This window comes from Micrasema longulum, unplaced genomic scaffold (assembly GCF_059751315.1).
Source record: "Micrasema longulum isolate JH-2025_06_02 unplaced genomic scaffold, ASM5975131v1 h1tg001119l, whole genome shotgun sequence".
NCBI classification, from domain to species: Eukaryota; Metazoa; Arthropoda; class Insecta; order Trichoptera; family Brachycentridae; genus Micrasema; species Micrasema longulum.
In genome coordinates this window covers 185053-198958 of record NW_028278307.1, presented here as the reverse complement: position 1 = coordinate 198958, position 13906 = coordinate 185053, and the positions used below count along the sequence as shown (strand labels likewise).

At 30.3% G+C, this 13906-nt stretch overlaps 1 protein-coding gene across 3 annotated transcripts in view; it reads left to right on the top strand.

The window, feature by feature from the left end:
• The first annotated feature begins 2052 nt into the window (after positions 1–2052).
• The window catches only part of LOC148276954 (monocarboxylate transporter 10-like), a 31063-nt gene continuing 19209 nt past the window's right edge, over positions 2053–13906 (top strand). For 2 of the 3 annotated variants that reach the window (XM_088233541.1, XM_088233540.1), the window contains exon 1: positions 2053–3237. In XM_088233541.1, the coding sequence (XP_088089667.1) occupies positions 2973–3237 (265 nt within the window). In that variant the 5' untranslated portion in view covers positions 2053–2972. Of the gene's footprint in view, positions 3238–3337; positions 3414–13906 lie in introns of those variants that run through there. The other variant, XM_088233542.1, reaches the window with a different exon arrangement.

Genomic DNA, 13906 nt, shown 5'->3' with positions numbered 1-13906 from the left:
TCTAAGTCTCTTTAAACAATTCGAAATAATAACAAACGTATTTATTACCGATAACCGGCAAAAGTCTAAACATGTGTCATTTGCATATTGCACATGTTGTCATCCCATCCTTCAAAACAGGAACGGAAGAAGTTGAACTAGGTACCACCTAATTTCGTATTTCTTTTGAAAGATTTCTGCCAGTGGTAAAAGGTTGGATTACATACTGCTTTTTAGTGTTTATGTTTTATTGACCTACCAATTGTGAAAAAACTGTCTTGAAAATACTGACTTTTTCTCGTAACATTTTTTTCTGCATGCCATCCTATTTTCAGTACACGTTTTTACGAAACACAGATTTGATGATTAAACAATTAGTATTTTGAAAACTTTCATACTGGATGGTCATAGGTCAAAGGTCTGGTCGCGTTGCATGGTTTTTAAGAGTGACATAATTTTTAAATTGTAATCTTTGCAGAAAAATGTATCTTGATTAAAAAATAAAAAGGAATATACATATATTTTGAATTTAATTTGTTTTTAAATAATCAGCGTACTTTTTGATTTTTCATAATTATTATTTGTGCATCTATTAGTGATGTTTTTGCAAATCAGAGTAGATTTAGAGAATTTGAGTTATTAACGGGGTCGAATTTGTTTTTATATTTTTCATACCTGTAAATATCTTAAACATAAGATTAGGGAAAAGCATAAACAATCTATAAAAAAAAATTTTCTAAGAAATGCAAAGTTGAAGAGAAATTCCAAGAATCCTCTGAAGAAAATATTATGAATTTTTCATGAAGGAATTGCAGGTTTATGCGATTGTGGGTAAGTATTTTTTTATATCTAGGTAGGTACTTAATAAAAATAATTCACAACATTGTTTAAATCTGTATCTTGTGGGGAATGCAGAAACACAGCACATGCGGCATATTGAATATTGGCTGCAGACGACTAGGAAATTTCGTTTGTGATAAACGCGAAAGGATATTTATAAACCTAGGTACCTAATAATTAGAGTTCTTATTCTCGTAAGTACTTACAAAACAGTTTTTTTGTCGAATGTACGGTAGATAATAATATATAGAAACAAGGGTGTAAAAAAATATTCACAAAATTATATATGACGAGCTGATGATACCTCCTTCACCATAGGTGTGGCGGTACGCTCCGGTATTTTTTATTTAGGACTACACCACTGATTCCAATTGAAAATTGAAGCAATCTAGATCATTTGTGTTACATGGGGGATAAGGTGACAGAAGAACATTGAAATATTGCAGTGTAGAACCGTCTTTAAAATGAAATGTTTTGTATCCATCCTGACAGAGGAATCGAACCCAGGACCTCAAAAATGGTAGGTGAACACGCCAACCACTACAAACGAGGACTTTTCTCCACTCGATTTCATTTTTCAGAGTTTTTACCTGAGAGTAGCCGCCGAGCCAAAAACGCTTGTTCAGGGCTCTAATTCCTTTTACACTCAGAACTGTATTGTTTATCCACCCGGACGCAGAATAATAGGTATAGGTTCCCTAAATACATATTTTTTGAATGTCAGGTTTTTTTACATCTTTTCTCTTATAAATCGCTTTTTTTTAATTCGATGGGCTTTGGTCGGGCTAAAATTTAACTTATCTGAGTTTTTTTAATTAGTCGTTATGTCAATAAAACATTATACGTTTTTTCAAGCTTCACATTTTCGGATCATACTGATTTTTTATGAACTTTTGATGGGTACAAATTATATATATGTTATTTAATATTAATGTCGAAATGAGATTTTGCTGGTAAGATGAAATCAGCTTAAATATAATTTGTAAAAACCTACCTACGATTATTTTATTAGCAATCTAAAATTATCATTATGTTTTTTCAAACTGCAAGTAGCTACTTAAAAAACATTTTTGTGACTGGTATATAAAGTTACATCAGCTGATAGAAAAATCTTCCGATTGGTGGGGCTTAGTTCAAGGTTAGGGTCAATTTTCCCGATCGATTTGAATTTTTTCGCTATCAAATTAATATTATTGTCGATTTATTATTGTTACATTTATGTAATACAAAAATTATCGCATGTTTACTGTTTTGTCAATTAAAAAGTATTCTTTATCGATTCCTGCGACATGATTTAAGAACATCAAATTTATTAATTGATGCACAAGTGACATGCATCTCTGTATCATAAGGACATGCATCGCTGCATGTATGATAATATAAGTGCGTTTGTTATTGTAATTTGTGTTTCCGATAAACGTACTCAAAATGCTATAATTTTAGATAAATGTGAACTCCGTGACATAACATGAGATTGTAAAGTTATTAAAATTTGATTTAATATTTGTGCAGTAGACACTATTACGGTTATTATTTTGTTTTCTTTTCTAATTAATCAGTAAGAGGCATCGAGTTAATGATTTTTAATGAAACCGTTTGCACCGAACACTCAAATAACAATCAAGTCTAAGTACCCAACAAAGAACGAATAACAAAGTCAATTTGAACCACACGTCAGCTCGTGAGGGAAATGAAGAGACGCGATAAGCTTTAGTGATGCTTCAGTGTTTAGTGTGTAGTTTTAGTTTTTAGTCGCATTTCGCCAGTCAAGAAAACTGGTGGTCGGTAATTCGTGTAGTGCTGTTACTGTTGTATTTTTTGATCCGCGATCTCGGCTACATCATAAAAATAATTATTCCATTCTTATTTCTCATAATACACATTACGCTTATTTCATCAAATTAATGTGCTTTGATAGAAGTTCTTATATAGTTACCTGCTTGTGATTTTTTAAAGTAGTAATAAAATTATGTAAAACTCACGTATTCTAGGGACTAGGGACCTACCCGAACCATCGTCGAGTGTTTACCTGTTTTAAAATATTTTTTCGAAATTAAATTTTTTATAATAAAAATAAAACTAAAAAGCTCCAAAAGGAACAAACGACAATTGGTGGACGATAGAGAAAGGATTTAATTTGAATCCCTGTGGTGATGGAAAATTCGGACTTAATTAGGGAGGATCCTGGAACTGAACTAACGAGCCCCAAGGTGGTGGAAAATGGGCTTAAGGAAGATACGAATGGAGTGCAGTATAGACAGCCTCCTGATGGAGGCTTTAGAGCCTGGCTAGTCCTTGTCGGTTCCTTTCTTTGCAATGGAATTCTCTTCGGAGTCATCAATACATTCGGAGTCATACATTTCCATCTGCACAAGAAGCTCGAAGAAGCTGGAGACACTGAAGCCTCGAGCAAAGCTGGTAACTATAAGCTTCGTTTTTATACTGAAAATAAAATTACTTTCACGCTGAAAACATTTTTTGTGTCTTTTCTTGTTTACTATTTGCAGATTTCCAGAAATAGCGCTCTAATGATTTGACTATTTGTGTTTAATATAAAATATTATAGCGCCATCGTGAGAGGCAGAAGAAACTAGGTATTAATAAATTCTTGTTTTTTTTTTATATGTATGTTACCTAAAAGACTCAATCGATTAATTAAAATTAAGTGTGAAATGACTTTCCCGGACAAACATGTTCAATATTTACATTTTGCAATGTAATATGATAGTCGTAATAATTTTATGATAAAAGCATCATACTAAAATTTTCTTCAGCATCTAGTCTTTCGTAGCTCTTCAATGATATTTTTTCATTTTCTTTTTTATAAAAAACCTAGTAACTCCCACTACAAACTTTGGAATAAAAAAACGAAATTAGAAATAACTTAAGTACAATATTTACACTCGATACGTAATAAAATATATAATAATTTATTAATATTTAAACCATTAACTTTGTGGTCAAACATTTCACTAAATATTTGTAAATACCCATTTACCGACTTTTCTATGTCTACCGGTTTCGAGACGTATCCGTCTCTTCGTCAGGACAGCAATTAAACCAACATGCAAACCAATATGCAAAACCCACTATACACCTTCACTATAGTTGTTTTGTTTTGTATGTTGTCTTGCATGTTGGTTTAATTATTGTCCTGATGAAGAGACGGGTACGTCTCGAAACTGGTAGACATAGAAAAGTCGGTAAGTGGATGTATACAAATATTTAATAACATTTAGCAAAATAATTCACTTATATAAGTACATTTACGTACTTGCATAGAATTTTGCAAAACTCTTGAGTGAAGGATTTTAGTGTATTGTAAATACGGATGATATGAAAAATAATGTACTCTGTATTCACCATTGTCACCATGACTACAATATTTAACAATGTGTTAAGAATATATTAGTAATTCAAATATACCGTGAAATTGTGGATTGAAAAAAAAACAACTGCTTTTGAAAATTAAAATTCGTATACCTCACCGTACAACTGGGCTACAACAATTGTTTAATGTTGGTATTTCAACCAAACATAATAATAAGATTGCATCTTTACCAAAAATCCTTTTTTTTTTTTTTTAATTCTGACGTCGATATATATTTATTTATTTAATTATTATGCGCAATTAAGGTTCTAATTAATAAAATGCTAGAACCTCAATTGCACATAATAATTATAATTAAATTTAACTGTACCTATTTTAAAAAATTGCGTATTTTGTTTTTTTGTATTTCGTATTATATTTTTTCTTGTTTGAAAGAAGAAAAGAGGAAAGGCTGCTCTGTGGTTACGCTGATCCGCTGGCGAAAAGATTTTAATACCGAGTAAACAAAAAAAATAATTTTTCTTAATATGTTCCATTTCGTTATTATTGTAATATTTAATTTATTACAAGTTGAATTATAAGGGGGGGCTTTTCTCGAATACGGTTTTATTTTGAGATTGTATTTAGTTTTCCATATAAAACTATAATTGGACGATAATTTGGTACAATTTGTAAATATTGTTTTTTTTGTTTGTTTCTATAATACCTATTGTTTTCTTTGAATAAATGAAATAAATAATTCCGAATCTATTTTGGATAAACAAATCATTGACACCTGGCAATATGTCTCCGAAGAATGTGACAATTTCTATGTTAGGAAATTTTCTCGAAATTCGGCGCTTTTTTTAAATCTATTCTTTTACTAAATTAAATCTTTCGTGTCCATCCATATAATGAAAGCGCGAACCGTTATCCGAAACTGTTGGAAGGTAAACACGCCAACCACTACACTACGAGACGTCAATTATCTCTACTCGATTTTCTTTTTCAGGAAATAAAATCGAGTAAAAGCCTGAAAGTAACCATTGAGTCGAAAGGACTCATTCAGGATTCTGGTTTATATTAAACACAGAACTGAATACTTTGTCCGCCCGGACAGGTGAAAAAATACAATTTAAAAAGTTATTAATATCTAAAACGGTTTATTAAAATTCTTAAATAAATGAAAACGTTGTGATTTTATTCTTAATAACATAATAACGACCGCAGTTCCGATTTGTGCCCTACTTTTGACACATTTTCCAGAAATAATTTTTCTTTTGACTCCATACCGTTTAGAAAAATATGGGTCACTCGCTCTAGATACTTTTAAAAACATCACAAAAATGCAATCGTTATTTAAATTGCTTTTATTTTTCCGTTTTTATTCGTGACTACCGTATTCATTAAAGTAATAAATAGCATTGAAAAAAAATTGCGCGTGTTTGCATTTTCAATGATTATTTAGATTGAGTTAGGTTGCACACAAATTGAATAAAACATTTTCATTCTTATCAGTTGTATACGTAATAATATGTAGTAGCAAGCTTTACTGTCATAATAATATATACGATATTATATTCAGAATAAAAATCCTTGACCTTACAATCAGGACACAGTAAATGACACTAAAATATAAATAATAAGTCTCTCCCGAGCTTTGACCCTATATTGTGCTAATACACCCATATGTGTACCCGTAATATACAAAAGTGCTGTATTTATTTATAAAAATGTATTAATAATAATAATTTTAAAAGAGAATAGAAAGAACGAAAGCAGAGATAAACTAATTCTCACATACTTGCGCATTGTTTAGGATGTATTATCCATCACCAACTGTAAATTGTCTTTACCTAAGTATTATTTTGCGTCACTGTTATTTTTTTATTTAAAAATATATTATGTTTATTTTAAAGATTTTTACAACCTTTAGTAAAAAAATAATTTTCTCAGCCGCCAACCTTATATTTATTTTCACTATTATAATATACCTAATATTAAAATTTAACAAAAATACTATATTTATTCATTTGCTTTTCATTTCGTTTTGTATCTTTGTATATTTGTAAATTGCGAATTGATATACTATATTAAAATAAACAAATACAAATGAAAAAATTATAAAAACTAAACCAACAAAACAATTACGGAACTCGGAACACAAAATGTCTGAATGACCCAATAACTCTTATTCTACTTAATATATTAAGCCTTTCGTTAAATTTTAGTATTATACGGATCATTGCAATTTTCAATCAATTTTCTATAGTCTCTGAATAGACGAGTAAGTATAATAATTAGTACTAGATTTGTTAATATTATGTATTTTTGTCGCATTCATATATTTCGCATCCTAATTAGTGTAAAAAATCTAACATTTAAAAACTAAATAATAATATATTAATTCAATGATCATTAAAACCAATGCCATTTCTCCGGAAGCTCTTTTTACGTAACACTCGATTTATTTTTTATAATCAATGTTTTGTCACATATTTATCAGAAATATAGGTACTATGCCAAAAATCGTAAAATATTGTTGTGATTTATTTATTTTTAATTGAAACGGAGTAATATGAGATAATAATTTATGTGTTGTAATCAATATTTGCACTACAAGTCACGTAATAATAAATACAGTAGAACTCCAACTATCCGAATCAATTGGATAATTTGCCCCTTAACCCCTTTCGGATAATTTGTTTTTTTTTTCCGAAAAAGGGTCTATTTTACTCAATAGAAATGTACGTATGTATGTTGAAAATGGAAGAAAAATATATTTTTTAAAGAAAATGAGCTTTAAGAGCTTTAAATGAAAACGCAACACTTTTACATGTTAAGCGCTGAGGGGAGGACAATAGCGCGCGTAGACAGAATAATTATTTTGCGAATCGCAGTACGTTTCCGTCTTAATTTATTTTTTTGAATTTCTGAAAGCGATTCGGATAGTCGGAGTTCAGATAATTGGAGTTCTACTGTACTTCAATCCGGCTCAATTTCTTATTATTTGCAATTATTATTTTTTTAAAACACTCTTCGCTTGACGCGTAATTATAATTTATTTTTCAATAACATAGACATATTTAACTGCAGTAAACTCACTTTTAAAACCAAAATTAAAAAACTATTATTTGAAAAAAATTATGTTTCGTTATAAAAAAAAATATATATATTTTTACATTATAAAAACTTTTTTTAAAACTGAAAAAAAGTGAAAAAGAATAATACAAATCTAAGATGACAAATAAAAGTTAACATTAACATATTACAACAGAGATGAAGAACATTTTAGAGAAGGTAATATAGAAGTCTAGGCATCTACAGGGCTTATGACCTGTCAATGGCTGGTTTAAGTGGCCACTTTACACACTGTGTAACATTCACCATTCTGCCCATATTGAACATTTATATTCCTTCAATTCTTTCATCTGTTGATGTTTGTGAAGTTAAAGAGCTGAATAAAAGTTAACAATTAAAGTGAGAAAATCTTATGTTCTAAAAATAAATATAGCAAATTAAAATTGAAAATAATTTAACATAAAGTGACTAGTATTTTGCTAGGTCTAGGCTAATAATGAAAACGAAAAATAATGCTGCAATAAAATTTTATAAATAATACGTTTTTTGGATCAATGTGAAAACTTAAATAACACCTTCATTTTATCAGTTGGTTGGATGAAGTTGGAATTTGGCAATAAATCCACAAATGTATAATTCATATATAAAGAAATAAACAAAAATACGTATCCAAAAAAAACAAAGTTAAATTTAGTAATATATTTTTTAATAATTTCATTCCTTTTCTAAAAAACGAGTGAGATTACATTTTAATGCATTTACAGAGTTTGTATTGAAAATATCAAATATTTTTTCGAAATTATTTCCATACCCATGTATTTTGGATATAGGTGAATGCATTTCGAAGTTGGTACGAGAATTGTTACAATAAAATAAATAGGTACCTAATTCAAGCGTGCAATTCAATTGTTACAAAGTGTAATTAATAATAGATTAAAAAATTACTGAATAGAATTAAAAACAAGTTAACGTGGGTGTAAATACCAACCAAAGGAAACAAGAGATTTAAATTTAATTACTGCCTTTTAAAATACTATGTCGTTTGTAAAATAGTACTGGATAATATTTTTATTCGTAGTTGGTACCTCCATCTGACACTCCAGAGATCTCGGGTTCGATCCCCGACGAGGTCGATATGAAATGAAATATCTACTTAATACCTATGTGTTTTTTCGCTACAACATTTTTATGGACCTTGGACTGCAAAAGGTATTACAAAATATGATCCTTGATGTTCTGCGATTGCCTGTAGGGAATGTTGACAAGGTTGCTGTATGTAAATATTTTTTTCCTGTGAAAAGTGATATTTAAAATTATTTTTGTACATCTTACATACAGGCACATTATTTAAACATTATTATAATATGTAATTTAAGCCATTGGAAATCGGATTTTTACTATCGCCATCGTTCCAAAAATAGCATAGCGTCGAAAAATCTGAAATCTACAGTGGTAGGGAATTCGTTATGCGTAGAATCGCTTTGTTTTGATTTCGTCCATCTCTTATATACTTACTTTATGTTATTATTATGTATCTGTTAATAAAGGTGCTTACTGCGCACAGATTACTCCTTTAAACAAAGAATGGTTTAGTGAAGTAGCAAAAATTATAGCTGGTTAAATTGCTCACCAATATATAATTTAATATTTTGCCGTACAATGTGTACTGTGTATTATGTGCCATGCGTCGTGTATTAGAAAAATAAACGTGTTGCAATTCCGCATGCCGCATGACGCGCCAGTAGCTGCGAATAGATTCAATCTAAGCCGGCCGAAGTTCAGCGCGAGAGGAACCATTCACAGAGGGTCAATTTCTTTATCATTGGGATTTTCCGTGCGTTTATATTTTTCCGTGCTCTTTTTTTTCGTCCAGAAAATATTTGTACTTTTTATTTTGTGTGGCATTCTTGTCCAAAGTATCGTTTACATTCTTTGTTCGGATAACTAACGGCTACATTTATATATAATTTTAAAATAGCTTATTACTCAATTGTACAATCTTTGTTACAATATGGGTGGGTCAGAATATTAATGGATCAAGTCCATCGATCCTGATTCTGAGATAATTAGACCGTTGAAAGACTTTTGTAAAATCCAGGGATATTTTCGCTGCTAACATTTAATTTATTTTGATAGCATATGAATCAATTTAAATAAATAGACAAAAAATAAGTTACACAAAGGCTTTATTAATATCAAAAGTACAAATAAAATAAAATAAAATGGACATGATTCTCTATTATTATGAAAATTTTCCCAACGAAAATGAAGCACATAAAAAAAATTAAAATATAGCAACTTTGTTCTGACTGTCGAGTGTGGCTTTGTGTGGGGAGATGTTTATAAAAACAGTGGTAAATAGGTGGGATATAAGGAAACAAATCTAGCATATCTTTTTTTAAATATCTATAACCACTCGACGACAGATGTATAAAGAGTTCTGAACAATTGTACTCCATTGGACAGGTCTTCCAATGGAGCACAATTGTTCAGACAGGCTTCATCATTTAAATTTTCTTTGAATTTATGATACTTATGTAGAAATATTAACAGTATGATGGATTGTATAATCTGAAAATGAATATCAGTGTTGTTCAGTAAGAGTACTTTCTTAATTATTTAGAGCCACCAAAGTAATAATACTATGTAAGCACGTTGTAATAGCTATTTGAAGAAAACAAATAGTAATTCAATTAAACTCAATTGTTTCTATCTATATATGTGTACATAAAAAAATAAAGTATCTTAATTCATTCGTATAGAAATAATAAAAATAAAAAGACAATAAAATTAGGTATGTATAATAAAAATAACACGTTGGTATGCATCATATCATAGAATTAAGAATAGTCCAGAAACCGCATACGCACATCAAACAGAAGGCGAGTAAACTATTCATAAATGAGTAGGTTTACGTTTTGACCCATTAGTTTCTTTGCTGACGTAGCTCAGTACGCAACTCCTGATTTGAATTCAACTATGCCGTGTTGTGTCCTTTTAAAGTTTAGAAATACTGCTAGGATCTTAAAGAAACAGGATTCAATCACATTTCATGGGTAATTAGCAAATGAATGTGTATGTAACAAATGCATTACTTAAAAATTGAATTATTTTTCCATCTATCAGATTGTCGAAGAAACAAAATGAAAATTTCGTTAGTGTTGCTAGGGTAGTAAATTTTTTTACCCTACTTTGCTCATCTAATGAGAGAACTAATGCAAATTGGTTCTCGGGTTAAACAACTCTATCGTGCACATTTGACCGACATTATCTTTAAAACATCAAATATTTGCTCATCTACTTATTTAACATGATATAAAAATATCCGTTTTTTATAAAATAAAATTTGTTTTATATTTTAAGTTTAAAGTTCATTAATTCAATTACTCTTATTAAATGACCCTTTACTTATCTACTCTGTTGTGTCATCAATATTTCCGCGTGCACAATAAAATTTTACAAAAATTAACAGATTGCTTTTTTTACCTTACATTTGTGTTCAACACAGTCCGATGTATTCAAATATGATTCTATAAATATGGACTATTAATAATTCTATGCATAATATCTTTAGAATAATATGTTAAAAAAGTGAGAGAATCTTGTAACAAAAAACTCCCTGAGACGTGTAAAATTTCTATGTAGAAAATAATATTATTCAAAATAGAGATAATAAAGTTGTTCATAGAATATAAGGCAAAAGCCCAAAAAAGCCTGAGATAAAAAGCTAAGAAAAAATAATGTAAGCCTTCGAGTTAATATTGTGTCTTCGTAATATCTTCCGTTACAAGATCAGTTCTCCAGAAAGCCGCATAATTACTCTCCCTGTCACCTCACATTAAACGCATCGAAGTCAATTGAAATAACACAGTAGGTGTCAGTTTCCGGAGTGAAGAAAGTAGGAATGAATTCTATCCACATATTGTCACCTAATACAACGTGCGCGTATGAATATCTCTGGGCCGCGATTACAAACGCTATCTTCATCGGTATATTTATTTATTTACATACGGCATTTCTGCCATTTACATATATGTGGTATAAAGAGTGCTTAAAAATAAAAATATTAAAAAAAAAATCGAGTATGAAATATGAATATACTCGTAATTTACACATTATCAATTACTTGAAATACATATATATTTTAAAGAAATTATACAAAACAAAATACATTAATCAATCAAATTATAACTATTCCAACCCAATCTTCTGAAGATATAATATATATATATATTTGTCGGCCTCGTGGTGTAATGGTCAACGCATTTGCTTACCATGCAAGAGGTCTCAGGTTCGATTCCCGACATGGTTGATATGAAATATTATTTAAAAGGGTGTTTTTACACTATTATATTTCATAGTCCCTAGACTGATACCTGAAGCGTAAGACTGATCTTTCCTTCATGTAACAAAAATGATTAAGATACGTTGAGATTGGTGTACCAATGCAGTTCCCTATGCACCATTAGGTGCGGAAAGGGAATGATTCATATTATTAATTGTAGTGCTTTCACACTTATAGATTACGCAGACAGGGTATAGTCTAAGCTTATAACAGAGTTACACAGTTTAAACCCGCGCTGTGCCAGCGGGTACCCTGCAAGACATCGGACCCGCCCATGAATGATGATGAATATATAGGACATATGTAGGACACCTTTCGGACTTGGATGTTTGTTTGCAACTCCCTATTAACTCTAGCTCTCTGAAACCATAGGAAAATAAATATGTTGAACATGTCATCATAATATCTACACATCCTTCAGTCAGTATCACCCGCACCCACAGATTATATAGAAAGAGTACAGATACGACATTTAGAACAACGGTACTGTAACATAATTTTGACAGATACGTATTAGCGTCCGTTCGCAGTGGCGCAAATATCGCCTTAAAAACCTTTTAACTGGGAAATTCAAATTTCAAAAAATATTTAGAAATAAAAAATACAGGATTTAAAAACAGGAAACGAAATAAAAACGCAAATTATAGATACGACATATTTTTAATAATATAAATGTTAGCGTGGTCCACCACCACAGACTAGCGCAGCGCACGCACACACGCACACGCGTCTCGCTGACATATCACCCACGACACCCACTGCCTATTTCCTGTTCCGTGTAATCTGATATTTTTAAAACCGTATTACTTATCGTAATTGGCTTTTCTGGCGACCGATCAAAATATTATGTCCAATATTGCAACTCACTCTCCTTTGGCTGACACAAACTAAAAAAATCAAGATATAACATAAAAATTGTTCCTGAATTTGAGTTATGTATTTTATGACATTCAATATAAGTACGATGAAATACATTGCGTGCGTATTATACAATATTTATTATTATTTGTAGAAAATAAATCAGTGGTAGGTCATTAAACTAAAAAATATGTATGTATATAGTTAAATGGGCACCTATAGGCCGTACAGGGTATATGGGTACCTTACGAGTGTTTACTTTAGGCTGTTTACTAATAGGCATTTTCAGGACAATCTTCAAAAACCTCAGAAACTCATTTTAGAAACATGAAAAATATAACGACGTTCTTCTAACAAGCATAACAATAGGAACGTCAGTCATGTGCCTATATTATTTATATTGAAACTGACTGCTGGTAATGCTAGAAACATCTCCTTTCTCTTCCTTAATCTCTACTTCTTTCCTGTTTTCTCTTTTTTTCCCCATTGAGTAATAATATTAATTTAAGATAATTTATACACAAATACATTTATTTATATTTTTATATTTCTTTTGTTGGTTGGTTGGAATAAATTGCCATTTGGCAATATGCCCGCTAATGTACATTTAACATTATGTACAAAAAATAAATAAATAAAAAAGTAATTCGATTTACGTTATTTTATTGATGATTGAATCCCATTGTAATAAGGTAATAATTTTCATATTAGTTATAAATTAAAATACTTTATACACTTCCACTTGTTTATTTGACTAATTAGAGCTTTCACCCTGGCAAAATAGTCTGAAGATGCTGTTAGAGGGTGAAAGCTTTAATTGGTCAAATAAATAAGTAGAAGTGTACCGAATATTTTAATTTATATCTTGTATGAAAATATAAGTCATTACCTAATGACTATTAATTGGTAACGTGAAAAATAATGCTGTGCGTAATTTCAGGATTATTGCGGTAATTTCGCGCAAAAACCATATAAAAAAATCTAATGGCGCGTTTTCACACAAAAAGTTTGAAGCGAGAGCAGACGTTTTATCGGAAATCAGAATACAGTCAAAGAAATGTTGCTACTGATGAGATGCCATCTCTGTACATATGTCTGCATAAGAAAATTTAGCCTTTTCCACCATAAAATATTAGGTAGGCACATATACCTCCTTTAAATCACACATTCCCTGTTCAAATATTTTCATCTCGACCTAATTCAAAGTATATTTTTATTATAATAATAGACTTGGTATATTTTATTTCTGATACTTGAACGAATTCAATCCGGAAGCTGCATCATTCCATTTGAAAATATAACCACAGGAACTACAGTAGTTAAGTACCGTGAAATACCTTTTGATAAGTTTTATGTAGCTTAAAAGTTATATGTGTAAGTTAAATTAATGTAGTGTGTGTGAGTCAGGTTCAATGCACCCGTGTCTGGTAACTGATAGTTGGTAGCTATTACTTCTGGTTCAGGGTAGATTTGTTCGACACTGAAACCTCAAA